The sequence below is a fragment of the Colius striatus genome, chromosome 22 (genome assembly GCF_028858725.1).
Source record: "Colius striatus isolate bColStr4 chromosome 22, bColStr4.1.hap1, whole genome shotgun sequence".
NCBI lineage: Eukaryota > Metazoa > Chordata > Aves > Coliiformes > Coliidae > Colius > Colius striatus.
Window position 1 is genome coordinate 8,961,819 of NC_084780.1, and position 14,176 is coordinate 8,975,994.

General features: G+C 45.5%; 1 protein-coding gene across 5 annotated transcripts in view; it reads right to left on the reverse strand.

Annotated features, from left to right (window-relative positions):
- Window positions 1–1,803: 1,803 nt before the first annotated feature.
- Window positions 1,804–14,176, reverse strand: part of SRGAP2 (SLIT-ROBO Rho GTPase activating protein 2) — a 96,033-nt gene continuing 83,660 nt past the window's right edge. For 2 of the 5 annotated variants that reach the window (XM_062013365.1, XM_062013364.1), the window contains exons 20-23: window positions 13,588–13,768; window positions 13,019–13,165; window positions 10,608–10,935; window positions 1,804–8,050 (exon numbers count right to left, since the gene is read on the reverse strand). In XM_062013365.1, coding sequence (XP_061869349.1) covers window positions 7,667–8,050; window positions 10,608–10,935; window positions 13,019–13,165; window positions 13,588–13,768 — 1,040 coding nt within the window. In that variant the 3' untranslated portion in view covers window positions 1,804–7,666. Of the gene's footprint in view, window positions 8,051–10,607; window positions 10,936–11,054; window positions 11,817–13,018; window positions 13,166–13,587; window positions 13,769–14,176 lie in introns of those variants that run through there. The other 3 variants (XM_062013367.1, XM_062013368.1, XM_062013369.1) reach the window with 3 other exon arrangements.

Genomic DNA, 14,176 nt, shown 5'->3' on the forward strand with positions numbered 1-14,176 from the left:
ACTCACCCACTGGGTTTTGCCCTGGGACTCCTGCCAGGCTCCTTTCAGACCTCCTTATCCCTTCTTTTCCTGTCCCATTAAATTTCATACCACAGTCACAAATCGGTAAATCCCACTCAGCACCAAACACGCAGCGAGACCCCTGGGCCGTGCCATGACCAGGACGGATAATTTCCCCCCCACACCCGCCATGTGACCCGAGTGCACAGGATCGGAGAACAAAACCACGGCCTTGGACACAACTTTGTGATAAAAACAATTACTCCAGTTGGTGGCAGCAAAGCCTAAGAAATACAGGCAGGCAGCATGTTCTGCCTGCAGCAGGCACCGTGCCCCAGCTTCCTCACATCCAGATCCCCTGGTGCTGCCCTTTCAGTGACTGAATCCTCCCATCACTTACCACTGCGTTTCTTTATCTGTTAAAATCAAACATGACGCGGCTTGTGAGGAGAGGGTCAGACATATCTGCAGTTTGGAATGAACGATGGGATCAGAAGGGATTAATTACCATGTCTGTGCTGCTGCACAGCAGCAACCCACAGAAAATCAAACATTTGCCCCCTCATCCCTGGGGACTGCAGAGATGCTCCATCCCCACAGGAGCTCATCCCCGAGGTGCTGCAGAGATGCTCCATCCCCACAGGAGCTCATCCCTGGGGACTGCAGAGATGCTCCATCCCCACAGGAGCTCATCCCTGGGGACTGCAGAGATGCTCCATCCCCACAGGAGCTCATCCCAGGGGCTGTGTTGCTGGCTGTCCCCCAGATGACTTCCAGCACAGCACAATGTGGCTCAGTTGAACATCAACCCTCAACATCAAACCTCACCATAAATGATTAATTCCTTGAAACCTAAACAAAGAGAATCCAAAATTACAAACTCTTGACACCGATTCCCCACTGTGCTCTGAAAAAAGCACCTTGGAAAACTGAGATGGGGGAAAGCCAATGATAACAACAACAATCCAATTAATAATCTCAATCTTAGATCCTCTTTCCCAGAGACAGTTGGAGGCCCATCCTCTCCCGGAGAATTATAAAGATTAAGCATTTTAAAATCAGGTCGTTGCAAGGGAAGTTTACGTGCTGCTGACCCATTACTGGTAGGTGTGTGCAGGCCAAATTTGGGGGAACATGGGGCTCTGCTGCTGCAGCACCACAGTTCCCTCACTTGCTGTTCAGATCCTGTGGACAATGCTCCTTCCCAACTGTAACCAGCCACACCAGCACAGAGCAACAACACTGAGTATTTCTGCAACCTGCAGATTCTTCCTCACCTCCTACTAATGCCAGTCACTACTTAAATTTGCCAGGATTCCCCAGAATTCCCCCGGGAAGGTGCCTTCAGGTGCTGCTCATCCTCTCCCTCACTCAAGGGCCTTGGGGGTGTTCAGTCTGGAGATGAGGTTGAGGGGACACAGGAGCACTCTGCAACTCCCTGACAGGAGGTTATAGTGAGGTGGGGGTTGGTCTCTGCTGCCAAGTAGTGAGTGACAGGACAAAGGGAAATTGTGCCAGGAGAGCTTTAGATTGGAATTAAGGGAGTTGTCAGCCCCTGTGCCAGGCTGCCCAGGGAGCTGGAGTAGTGTCCAGCCCTGGAGGGATCCCAAAGCCGTGGGGCTGAGGTGCTGAGGGCTGCGGGTTAGTGGTGGCTGTGGCAGGGTGAGAGGAGGGTTGGGACTGCAGGAGCTTTCCCAACCAAGTGATTGTGTGCCTCTGTGACTCAAACACAGGCCCCACACTTGCTCACGCAGACACACACGCTCCGTACGTCATGCACCAGCGTCCACAGGTCAGAATCTCCACCATACCCAAAACATTTATTTCTCCAAAACTATTGCTAATGACAATGGATACATTTTGTTGTCCCAGTATGGATTTAACATTTCCAACACAGATACTCCTAATACTGTACAATACTGTACCAAAAGGAAAAAGGCTGTACCTCCATATTGTACAGAGTTATATATACAAAGTACAACTTTACACAGTTCAATATATACACCATATATATATTGGTGTAGAAGACATGAGACAATGGAAACTTGTTTAGCAAGAACATTCCATCCCACCACGAATCAACTGCTGTTAACAAACATCCCAACCCTAGCACAGCCCTTGCCCACCACTGCAGGGCTGTGCTTTCAGAGCAAGAGAAAACCAACATTTCCAGACCCGGAGACCCAACTTCCCTACGTTACAGCAGCACCACGACATCACCGTGAACCTTTCAAACATAGCAGAGATGGGTTTCAGTAATTGCCCTGTTTTGGCTACATCGAGCTGGTCTGTTGAGGAACCTGCTGCTCAGAAGTATTGCTCCAGCAGTTTGGCACACTCATGAGTCCAACCCAGTTGGACTTCAGGGATTCAAATTGCAAGACTCTGCCTGGAGAGAAAGGCTGTTGAAGTCTGCTTACAAAGGAAGGTTACTACAGTGCCTTTGAAAGGAAGAGGCCATCCATTATTTCTGCTACAAACTGCTAAATATTTACCCTGTATGAAGGTTGGTATATCAAGTATTAGTAGGGAGCTGGCCTCCCTCTCTGCCTTCATCTCTGTTTTGGCCCATTGTTGAAAAACAACACTCTCTCCAACTACATTATACGAAGCACAACACGTAATGGGAAAAAAAAACCCTAAACCCAGAAAGCCTTACATTTTCCAGGCCTTGAGTTGCCGTTTTGGCTTCTCTAGATCCACCAAAACAGACTTCTAAAACCAAGCCTGGGAAATAATTGCTCTGCTTTGTATGCAGGCAGTCAGCAGAGGCAGTGGGGCCCATCCAGCCCAGAACCCATCCATCCTGGAGCCTATCCAGCCTGGAGCCCATCCACCCCAGAACCCATCCATCCCGGAGCCCATCCAGCCCCAGAGCTCATCCATCCCAGAGCCCATCCAGCCCGGAGCCCATCCAGCCCCAGAGCTCATCCATCCCAGAGCCCATCCAGCCCCAGAGCCCGGGTGCCTGAGAAGCAGAAGGTCAAATATTTTTTTCACCTTTTTTCAAGTACCAGGTTGTTGCCCACACAGAGACCCAAAGCAGAGAGCTGATCAGGAGGAAGGGTTATCTTGGAAAGTGATATGTAAGGTCAAACCCCAAAGCTCAGTGCAGAGTGCTGGGCAGTGCTTGGCGTTCCCCAGATCAGGAGGTTCTGGCCCGGAGCGATGCTGACCCACAACACAACCTGCCTTGCACCAAGGCCTCAAGTGGTACCTGTGCGCGCTAGAACAGCCTTGGGGCTGGAGCTGCAGCTGGGAGAGGGCAGCCCAGGCCAGGAAAGACCACAAGAACAATCCTTGTTTTTGTGAAAACTAAAATCAATCAATCAATCTCCAAATAAAACCGTCCCCAGCTTGTTACACTCATTTTCTGGTCTGGACAGGCTCATTAGGAATGGGAGTGTCCACATGCTTCTGGTTTCCTTTCAGTTTTTGTTTCTTTTTAAAGCAGTTTTCCTAGCTCCTGGTTCACAGGCCACTGTGTAGAGGCATTTATCTACCCTTCTATACTCAGCCTCAAGACAGGCTCACTCCACGCTTCCACTCAAGGGGTAACAGGCAGAGACTGCTCTTGTGCTCCACCTCAGGCCTGTGCTCACCCCTCCACGGGACATGGCCCGGACTGCTGCACATCATGGAACCGTCTCAAGGGTTGTTTTTCCATCCTCACTGGCAAACCAGCGATGGGCTTGGCAGGGTGATGTTAGTGGTTGGACTAGATAATGTTAAAAGGTCTTTTTCAACCATTATGACTCTGTGATTCTAACCATGCCCTGCTGAGGCACCATCTCTTCCAAGTGTTCCCTCCATACATATCTCATCAGGTGATGGACTGTTCCACTCTACCCGAGACACACACGTGAAGGACCTGAAGTGCTATCTGGAGACTTTCATTCCTATTGAAGAACATCTCTCAAATGCTTAACAAATCCCCAAAGCTCAATTGAATGTGAGAGTCTGAGGGCCAGAAGAAGAGAAATAAGGCAGCAAACTCCATCTGCCACAACCTCTTTGATCCTGATGGTGCTGAAGCTCTGCCCTGGGCACAGGTGAGCAGCCGAGCAACTGCTTGTCCCACACCCAGTGTGAGGTGGGGAACTGAAACAGATGGAATTTCTTGCCAAAACTTGAAGTGCTTTGAGTCAGTAAATAAATGCATGAGAACTTGGTTACCTTAACCTACTTTTGTGCAAGAACAATCTTGCCTTAAAAAAAAAAAAGAATATTAAAAAAACCCCAAATCAACAGAAACTCCCCAAACCCAACGCATGAGGTATTCAGCACAGGAACCCAAAGACTCTTTCTGAACAGGTATCAAAATACATACATATACAATGTTGTTTTTTCTGCTGTCACAGTGCACTCTAATTATTTTAATCACTTTCATTGCAACAAAATAACCAGTACAGATAAAGTGAGAGAGTCTGATCATGTTCCACTGCTCTGACATGAAGAACAAACGTACAGCTTATAAACTGCGAGCCTTTGGATTACCTTAGAGAGGCAGAAATTTAGCGATTGGTAAAGCACACTGCTCCATTCCCAACTAGGGAGATAAAACATAAAAGGTTAGAGCTTCAGAAACTGTTAAGACTGGTCACCTAAAATCATATTTTATTTTAAAAGTTTAGCTTTGGATTATTTCAATCCAACACCCGATGAACAGGAAAATCCTTTGTTCATACAAAGCACTATCAAACAGACAGACGTTATTCCAGTTATCAAACACTTCTTGTCTTTATATCTGACACAAACATTACAGAAAAGTCATGAAAGAGAATTTCCATGGAAGAGCTAATATTTCTTCTGAATATGAAGACATGAAGTAACATTGATACCTCCCCAGGCAAGCCACTGCACTGTACCCTCCGCACTGGTCTCTTCTCCAAGATGCCCACTGGTTTTGCAGGGAGCAGTGATGACATTTCCAGTTTCTCCTTTCCCACCTCTCCCAGTCGTAAAACAATCGCGGTAAATGTTCTGTTAGCCCTCTGTGCTCAGAGTGGAGCAGACAAGCTAAGCAGTTTCCTTTATCTGTTTCTGTGTTCTCTTGTGTGTGCGTGTGAATTTTCTGCTGGCTGGCTGGACCCAGAGCACACGGAAGAGGAAGGACAACCTCCAGCCTGCCATATTGCTTGCTGTAAGTTTAAGTGTCAATCACAGTGCACACCAAAATTCCAGTTGAGTTGCTCAAGACAGAGGTTATCCTGCTAAGCAGATTCCCCTTGACAGCAGGATTGTCCCAGAGCTGTGGATGCTAGAGATAAGCACAGGAATTCATATACAGACAGTTGCTGTTACAGTAACCTGGAGTCTTTTTGTTTTTTAATCTCGTATTTTCCATTCACACTTCAGACCTCAAAGATAGAAAAGAGCATCTCCTCCAAATGTGCTGTGTGCAGCTGGACACTTATTCTTAGAAACATGAATGCTAGGCATAAAAATATAAAGAAAATAAGGCATTACAAATGAGTCGAAGTAAATCTACAGAGATCCTGCTCTTGACACAGATTAACTTTGGTCGCTCACGACCAAGAAGAAAAGAAACCTGAAAAACTCCCTACTTCAAAGTAAATGCAAGAAAGTTTCTGCCTGAGCAAAAAATTACAAGTCAAATTCTACTTTTCCCCAAAAGAACAAGTGATTCCTTGGTGGTAGAAGTCCATCAGAACCTGAGAGCAAAGGTCGCTGGTCGCACTGTCGGGGATCTTCCCCTGCGAGAGGAACAGGGGAAGGTCCAGCAAGGGTCACACACATCCACGGGGAACTGCTGCTACGTGGCAGCCGAGGAGAAAGGAGTAAGTGTTTGCACTGAAATCTTACTGGCCTTCCCCAGTTTTCATATGTTCTTAATTTAGGGCACAGAGAAAGTTGGCGTTTTAAAAAATCATCATTATATGGAGATATTACTTCTGTAGAGACAGGGGTGTGCGTATGGGGAGGGGGAAAACCCTGCTCATCTCTCCCAGCAACATCCTAAATGAATCAGAAAAGCACAGTTCAGAAACTGCTCTGAGAAATGCAAGAGCTGTTTCTTCTTTGTTAATTACCAAGTGCCAATTAGAATGACAATGCAGTCACAAGGAAGCTAAGTGTGAGAAACACATGAATTTAAAATAAACAGCTAAATGGGAGAGAAAAATGACCTTTCTTATCTTGTCCTTGCCTGAATTTGATGCAAATGTAAGATGTGCACCTTTATTTTTGTTGTTTAAATCCCGAAGAATTTTGGAATAAGGTGAACTGAGGGTCAAGCCAGAGTCTCCTCTCTTGCAGGACTGTGAGATCTCCTTCACCATTCCAAGTGGCACGTGCCTTGTTGGTTTTTTTTGCAATTAAATAAACATTAGCGTTGTGGAAAATTCTCAGTAGAGTACAAAAGAGTTCATGCAGCCTGTGAGTGGCTGGAGCAGCCCCTGCCTACCAGGTCAAACACTGGGAATTCCTTCAGGTGTCTGCAGGGTCCTAGGGAGGCAGGGCAGTTACCACTCCAGAAGCTGCACGCTGGCACCTCCCCGTGCCCAGCAGCGACTCCCACACTGCTCTATGAGAGCAGAGACCTCTCCAGCAGCTCCCAGCACTCACGGCCACCAGCCAGAAAGAAGCAGAAGATACAAAGCTTGAGAACTTCCGATTGCAGTTTTTACAGTGCTTGTAACTAGGATTTTGGTAAGGATCCATCCTGATGCGTGATCGAAACAAGAACATGTGCGTTAGTAAATGAACTCCCATCAGAGGACGTTTAGCTCTCAAACGTCAGCTTGTTTTTACATTCAGTCTCCTGAGACCACACATCACATCATAGCCTATGGCCTGAAAAGTACACTAAAAAACAATAAAGCTGTTTTTAAACAGGGGAGAGCAAAGAGGGGAAAACAGCTAGATTGTCCATAAGCAACAACTGGGCTCTTTCTTATGCTCCTAAACCTCAGGAACATGTTTGTTTATATTTGCACAGACACATTACGTTTAACTCCACAAAATCTAAGAGTGTTCCAGAGTAAACTATTTTTCATGACAAGTGTCGACTAAAGGATGAGGCTGGATAGCCAAGAGCTTTGGTCCTGGAGGCAGGAAGAGGGGAGCAAACAAACCAGACCAGAGGATGTGATGGAAGTTGAGACAGACCCTTAACCACTGTGGCACCAGCGGGCGATGAGAGGATTATAATAACAATGCACAAGAACCAGGCATGTCCAAGCTCCACGTAACCAGTGGCACCAAAACATGCAATAGACTAAAATCTATCCTATTGTTTCCCTGTGATAAATGAAACACAGAAGTCACTACACCAGTATTCAAAACATGATGCCACTAAATACTTCTTCTGGTGGCCAAACACTTGAAGAAGGTATTGACTAGAAACCAAGATCCAACTCAGCGCTCTTTGTGTGTTTTCCTCCTCAGCTTCGCAGAGACCCAATACTGAATCTACTCAGTGTCAACTGTTTTGCCTTACAACCACCACTGATGCAGGTACATGGGAAGAGGCTGTTACCACTCAGTTTACTCCCAGGAAGTGCTCCCAGCAGCAAGCAGCAGTTCATCGCTAACCTTCAGTACAAGCTCAAAACCAATCAGTTAAATAGGAACTGTTCTGTCTTTAACTGAGTCTCCTCGTCTGAAGGAACAGAGTTATATCCACAGAGCAGCATCACGTTTATCAGACAGTACAGGACTTGTCAGTAGGCTGCTGAGGGGCAGAGGAGGCAACGCCTGGGCTTGTGGCATTTGTTTTGGGGAAAACTGTGGGCTTGGGCCGAGTGGCCGGAGGCTTCACCTGCGTGGCCATTTTGACTGACTTCACGGGCCGGAAGGTGCAGGGAATGTCGCCGGCCGTGCTGGCGCTGCGCTGGAAGGCGGGCTCAGTGTCCTTGAGGAGCTGAGTGTGCAGGGGGCTGGAGGGTTCTGAGGTGGGGGCCACCACTGGCGACGTTTTCAAAGGCTCCAGGGTGTCGAGGACAACATCTGGCGTGTGCTTGACACTGCTTTGCCTCTCCAGCTCCCGCAGCTCATTCAGAGCAGAGTTCATAGTAGCTTCAATATCCTGCAAAGACCAAAGAGAAACCAAGTGAGCAACAGAACCCAGACACATAAATACACAGATAAAAGTCGGTCTCTGAGAGCCATGTATTTGTTTTCTGTCTGTAAACATCAACGCTCAAATCAACTGGAGGGTCGAGGACCTTTAGGTGTCAAAGTACAATCAGTGCCAAACCATGGAGCGTTACATACTGAAGCCAAAGAGCAGTAATATTTTCCATCAATGGGGAGCAAAATCATTGCTAGCACTTTCTCAGTGCTAATGTGGTCCTTTACTAGTCCTGATGCTGCTCGGACTTCAAGGACAGGTACAATCCCAAAATGCATCAGCGACCAGAAAAGCACAACATTAAAAGTACTGGGATCCATTCTTGTACTTTGTTTGGCACGTGAAACTCAGGAGAGCATATCCTTGAAGAAAGGATTGATGGTTTTGACAGTGGCTGGAGGGCCACACACCGAACGCAGGGATCCTTGTGCTCTTGCTGCCTCGTTGGTTTTCCTGCTGTCCGAGCTGTCTTCCCTTCCCAGAAAGGTACTGCATAGGACTCGAGAAGTTAATGTTTTAGAGAACAGAGAAGATATTAGAAACACATATAGAAATCCATGTTGTCATTTCTCTTTCCTCCTGTAAAATATTACAGTCACTACTAAGGAAATATAAAGAGAGCTTTGAGATAACAATGTGTTGTTCCCAGCTGTGGCAGGACCCACACGCTTGCTGCAGAGCCCACTGCTGCGCTGAACTCGCTGCAGAGCAGAAGGGCTCAGCCTTTCTGTGACTCACACTTTTGGCTACAGCTTTTTAGCTTCCTTAGAGGTTTTTCAGGGGGTGGGGAAGGTAAATCAGTCAAGGAATGGTAGAAGAAACCAGAGACAGTAATTTGACACCTCGGAGTCTATCTTGAGGCCAAGCAGATTTAACTTATGAAGTTAAGAAAATATGCAAAACGTCACGATGATTTTTAGATGGTGTTTGAAGAGACACTACAGGGCAAAGAGAAACTCATTTAACAAAGCTTTTCTCCTCTCCCTCCTCTTTCTTTTTGCCACCCCTGTCTCCCTTCCCCCCTTTTTTCCCTCCCCCAGCTCTTGTCCAGTGAAAACAATGGATTTAACGTTCTGGCAGGAAGACGAGACAGCACAACTTCAGTTAGAGCTTATTTGAAAAAGCAAAGAAACTGATTTATGTCAACCAAAGCCTTGGAAGGACAACAAAATGGGAAGACAAGAACTATGTATTATAATCCTACTGGAGTGAACGGGCTGAAGACATTCATAATGGCAAGATACAAATTTCCATCAGAGAATGTATCAGATTTTTCTGTGGACCTTATTTAATACTTGATGTTGCTGTTTTGTCAATCAAAGTGATGTTTCATTTTCATCTTCCTCACGCTCCTTAAAACCTACAGACTCCCACACCAGGCAATGGAGGCAGATCTGCCAGGCCTGGCTTTGTAACTGGAGACCAAACATTCCTTGGCTTTAGATAGATCCACTGCATAGTGAAAACAGTTGGTATAGGCAACATACATGTGCAGGCATATCTACCAGCTCAGGGTGGGAGAGAGGCAGGAGCCCTCACAGAAGGGGGAAATCTGTAACATTTACATCATTCACTCCATTAGCAGCCATCACTTGTTCCAATCCACATCTGACTTACAATTGTTTTCTACAGAACAGGGCTGCAGACACCTCTTGTGTTTCTGTGTCACTGCTGTGGCAGGGCACAGTCCCAGACACATGGATGGGCCTGCAGAGGTGCAAAGAGCATGCACAGAGACGAAGGATCTGTAATAAACCAGCCTGGGTCAACATCAGCAGAGATGGAGAAATGCACTAAGAACACTTTTCCCTTTAAGCTGCACAGGAGGACTCTGAGAAGGTGGTTTCCCTGTTGTCTGGTCAGTCCCAAAAGCAGAGAGAGCTCTTTGCAAAGCCAGAGCACGGCTGCAGATGCATCGGTAGCCTGCCTTTCAAGGCACTTGTCTAAATAAACAACTCATGAAAACCAGCAGTATTATGTTCCAGGTTGGTTCCTAATCACACACTGAACCCTGTAAGCACATAAAGATGCCACTGTAAGCACTGCACAGCTCGGCAGCCTGCTTTTATTTTGACTGCACTACTCCACATGCTTCCAATGTCTAACCACAGGCAAGTTTTGCACAAACGACAGGAGAATTTTAAACTGACACTAAATACTTGACTCTTCTCATGTCTGGAGGTTATGGTGGTTTAATTTTTCACTGATAGCTCTGGGACCTGTGCAGCTTTCTGAAATGGATGGGTTTTTTGTTGAAACTAAATTCTGAATCGTGAACAGGGCCAAGTTTTTCTGGAGGAAGGACCTGAATGTTTATCTTCCCCCATGAAAGCAGTGACTTACACTGAGTGAGGCTGAAAAACTAGACTCAAGCTGTGTGGTAAGTTGATACTTCACTGAGAGAAGGGAAGGGATACAAGATTAAATTAAGATTCACATTGAAACACCTCATTGTATTCAATATCCTTTAAGCTTCCAAAACAGATCTTTAAGGCAAAGCACTCCTATTTACCTGTGCAATTACTTCAGGGTCCATCGGCCGATGGTTGTTGAAGCTCTTGGACCTCCCTGCTGTCACAGTTTTCCGGATTTGTGGGCTCTCTATCCTGTTCTTCAAGGATGAGTGTCGGCTGATGGAATTGAGGCTGCCATGGCCACTGATGGAGCATTTATCTGGAACCTCCTTGGGAAGACTTTGGCTCATAATGGGCTGAGATGAGGGTCTGGAACTGGCTATGGCTCCTGGGGAGGCGGGTTCTGCCATTGAACTACCTAGTCCATGGCTGTCACTTTGACGGAAGGCTCTTCTGATGCTGCCTGACTCTGTTTTCTTTCTTTGCCTTCAGTCACAAAAGCAAAACAAGTCAATACAAGGAGATACACATAACGGGCTGTAATTTGAAGATATCCCCCCAAAACAACACAGAGGACAATGGGAAAAGACACAAAGATGCCCAGATTATAAACACACCCAGGATTTAGGAGTCATTGCAAAACAGTAAGATTATAAATCATTCCAGTTTAACACTTCCAACAACAGGACAGTTCCTGGGAGCTGGTACATTCATAGCAGAAACAAAAAACTTGGATGGAACATAATCCACTTTGTCAAACAAAACCCCAAACCCCCTCTGTGCCATTGACAGGTTTTGATGTGTTTTTATTACATTAGAAGAGCAGAGCTACAATTTTTGACTGGAGGACACAGTATAAGTCTACTAAGCTCCTGGCCCAAGGCATCAAGTCATTATTTTCAGAGACTGGCAAGCAAAAGCACCTCACAGTTTGGAGCTAATGATCATTTCCAGTACTTGCTGGTGGCAATAGATGTTTCTTTTTCATTGCTTTAGCAGGACCACACGGCATTATCTATGCAAGGCTACAGATATACCAACAGATGATGTCAAATGGATGAGCTGGTCCAAATAATTTAGTTTCTACCCCAGCACCATGCGGTCTGACAGCACGATTCCATTCAAATCATATGAAGGCCAATGCAGCAGAATACTTTATGCCATAGGTCTGAAGCTTGGCATCCATTATACAGGAAAGGATCCATTTATATATAGCACCAGCCCCATGAATAACTGCAAGAAAGTGTTAACTCCAGTAGGATTTTGGCATCCAAATAATAATTCAGTGGGTGGCACAACTGTCATTGCGAAACCATCTGATTTAATTTTGCTCAAGTCTGTTCACACATAGGTCAGAAGATTCATTCCTAAAGAAAAAACAACAAAATAAGTCTTATGCTACTGTTGCTGAATATCAGTTTCCCTAGTAAAGGGAAAAAAAAACTGGAGTGGACATTACCCAGGCTACTTCAAACCACTACATACAGCACTACCAAAACCAGCAGATTATGAAGCTCCAACACAGGTCTGCTCATTACACAAACCTTTTCAAAACTGGTAGAATGGCATATTAAATGGCCCAGACAGTAAATATAATCAGAGAAAGCCCAGATCCCAAGTTGATGCAGATGAACATTGCTTCATAAACATCAGTGGAGCAATTCCAGCTCCCATAAACTAAGGACCAGGCTCTGTGTAGGACATTAGCAGGTCCAAACCTTTAAAAGCCATGTACTTCTCTCAATGCCTTTATAGTCTACATTCTGTTAAATTAACTGAAGTTTAAAAATATCCACTCCCATAAAGGTGTGATTATCATATTCATACCTTCACTGCACAATAGACTATTAAAAAACCCACCTCTCTAAGGAAATAATCAGAAAGATATGGGGGATAAGTCTGCTGTAGAATAATTAAATAGCAGATCAAGAAATTTAGGCTGTTATTAGCTTAATTTCCCGGTTTATTATGCTGAGTGCTGGATATAGTAACAGCTTCTGGCTGAAGAGGTAAAGTAAGAGAAACAGGGAGGCGTGTCGTTTCACTGCAAGCATATGGTTAGTAATCCAGAGTGAGAAGTGCTGGAGAAACAGGAGACTGTTACAGGCAATGGCAGATGGTGGGACTACAGGTGAGTCATTTAGCAGAAAAATTTGACAGTCTCTGAAGAAATTGTCCCCCATCCCATATAACAAAACACATTAGATGCAAACGAGACATTAAAAAAACCCCTCAGAACAGAACTCGGAACAGGACACGGGATGACAAGAACTCACTCTGCTATTCCCCTTCCTTTCTCTGTGGGCTTAGCTCATAAAATAGGATATTTTTGGGAAAACGGGAACAGATGGCACCTTGGGGACAGAGAAGGGAAGCCAGTGGTATTTTGAAGGAGCATTGGCCACATTGGTGACAGAGAGAGGAAGTGTGAGTAAGTTAGAAGAGACGGAAGCAAAGAATGATGGTGGCAATGCTCACTAGTTAACCACTTTCAAGGAATGAGATATTTTACTGGACTCATCACCAAGATCTTCACAGTGAAGTAAAATAAACACAAGGCTGTTCTTACTTGTTGATGTTTGCAAGATAAATATCTGCGACGTGCCCCCCACTTGGGCAGCTGGCACCAGCTCTAGCGGTCACTTTCTCTTCTGGTGGCTCAGAATTTACTTCTATTTCAGACTTCGGACTGGATCTTTCAGAGACACCATCCTCACTAGGACAGAGGAGGGAAGGAAGTCATAACCCAAACAGGACCAACAGCACTGAATTTCAAATACAGCACTGCGTATGTGATCTATATAGAGGAAAACAGCACTGTGCGAGCATCTTTCTCTTAAGAATCCTTACATATCTTTCATAAGGAGACAGCCCAATTTCTGTGAGCAGCCTGGAGATCCCAGCTCTGTGTCTTTAACAGGCTGGCAGCACCAGAATCACTTTTATATCATATCTCCACGTCTGTGGACACCTACACCTCTGCAGAGCCCTGCTTGTTTCAAGAGGACCCCATTCTTGCTGGGAAGGCTGAAGGATGAGCTCTCCCCACCTAGTGTCAACACCTTGACACAAACCCTCCATTCCACACCTGAGTTTTAAGTAAGCCCATCTCACAAGTGGGCTTCAAGTGTAACATACGTGTCTTGAACGACGATATACTGATGAGGAATAAGGCCGTCAATTCCATTGTGGCGTCCCTCCCACCAGTCATCTGAGGCCCGCTGATAGAGTAAGAGAGAAGCTCCTTTCTTAAAGGACAGCTCTCGTGCAGTCCTGCCAATGTAGTCGAACTTCGCTATCGCTTCTATGGGCTCACACTCTAGGAGATAGAAGGGAATAAACAATAATTGACTAAACACTTGGGCTCAGGTAAGAATCCAACAATTTAAACCTACCATGACACAGCTTATGAGGACAGCATGGAACAGAGGATAAACAGTTGCTTCTTGATGTAGCAGAGCAGTGAGATACAGAGAGGAAGTCCTATAATATGAGATGTTGCAATTTCAGCATTTACCTATCTCTACGTGGTGGACAGATTCACGTTTTCCAAGTCATCAGCCTACTTACAGTAATTCAGTGTGCAAAGATGGAAATAGCAACGACAAACTTAGCATCTCATTAAATGAAAAATATTCCAAAGCTGGGTAGCAATCAGGTACATTCTAGACACAATCTAGCAATGGTACACTTTCCTAAAGGCAGCCAAACTAAAATCTCCTGGGCA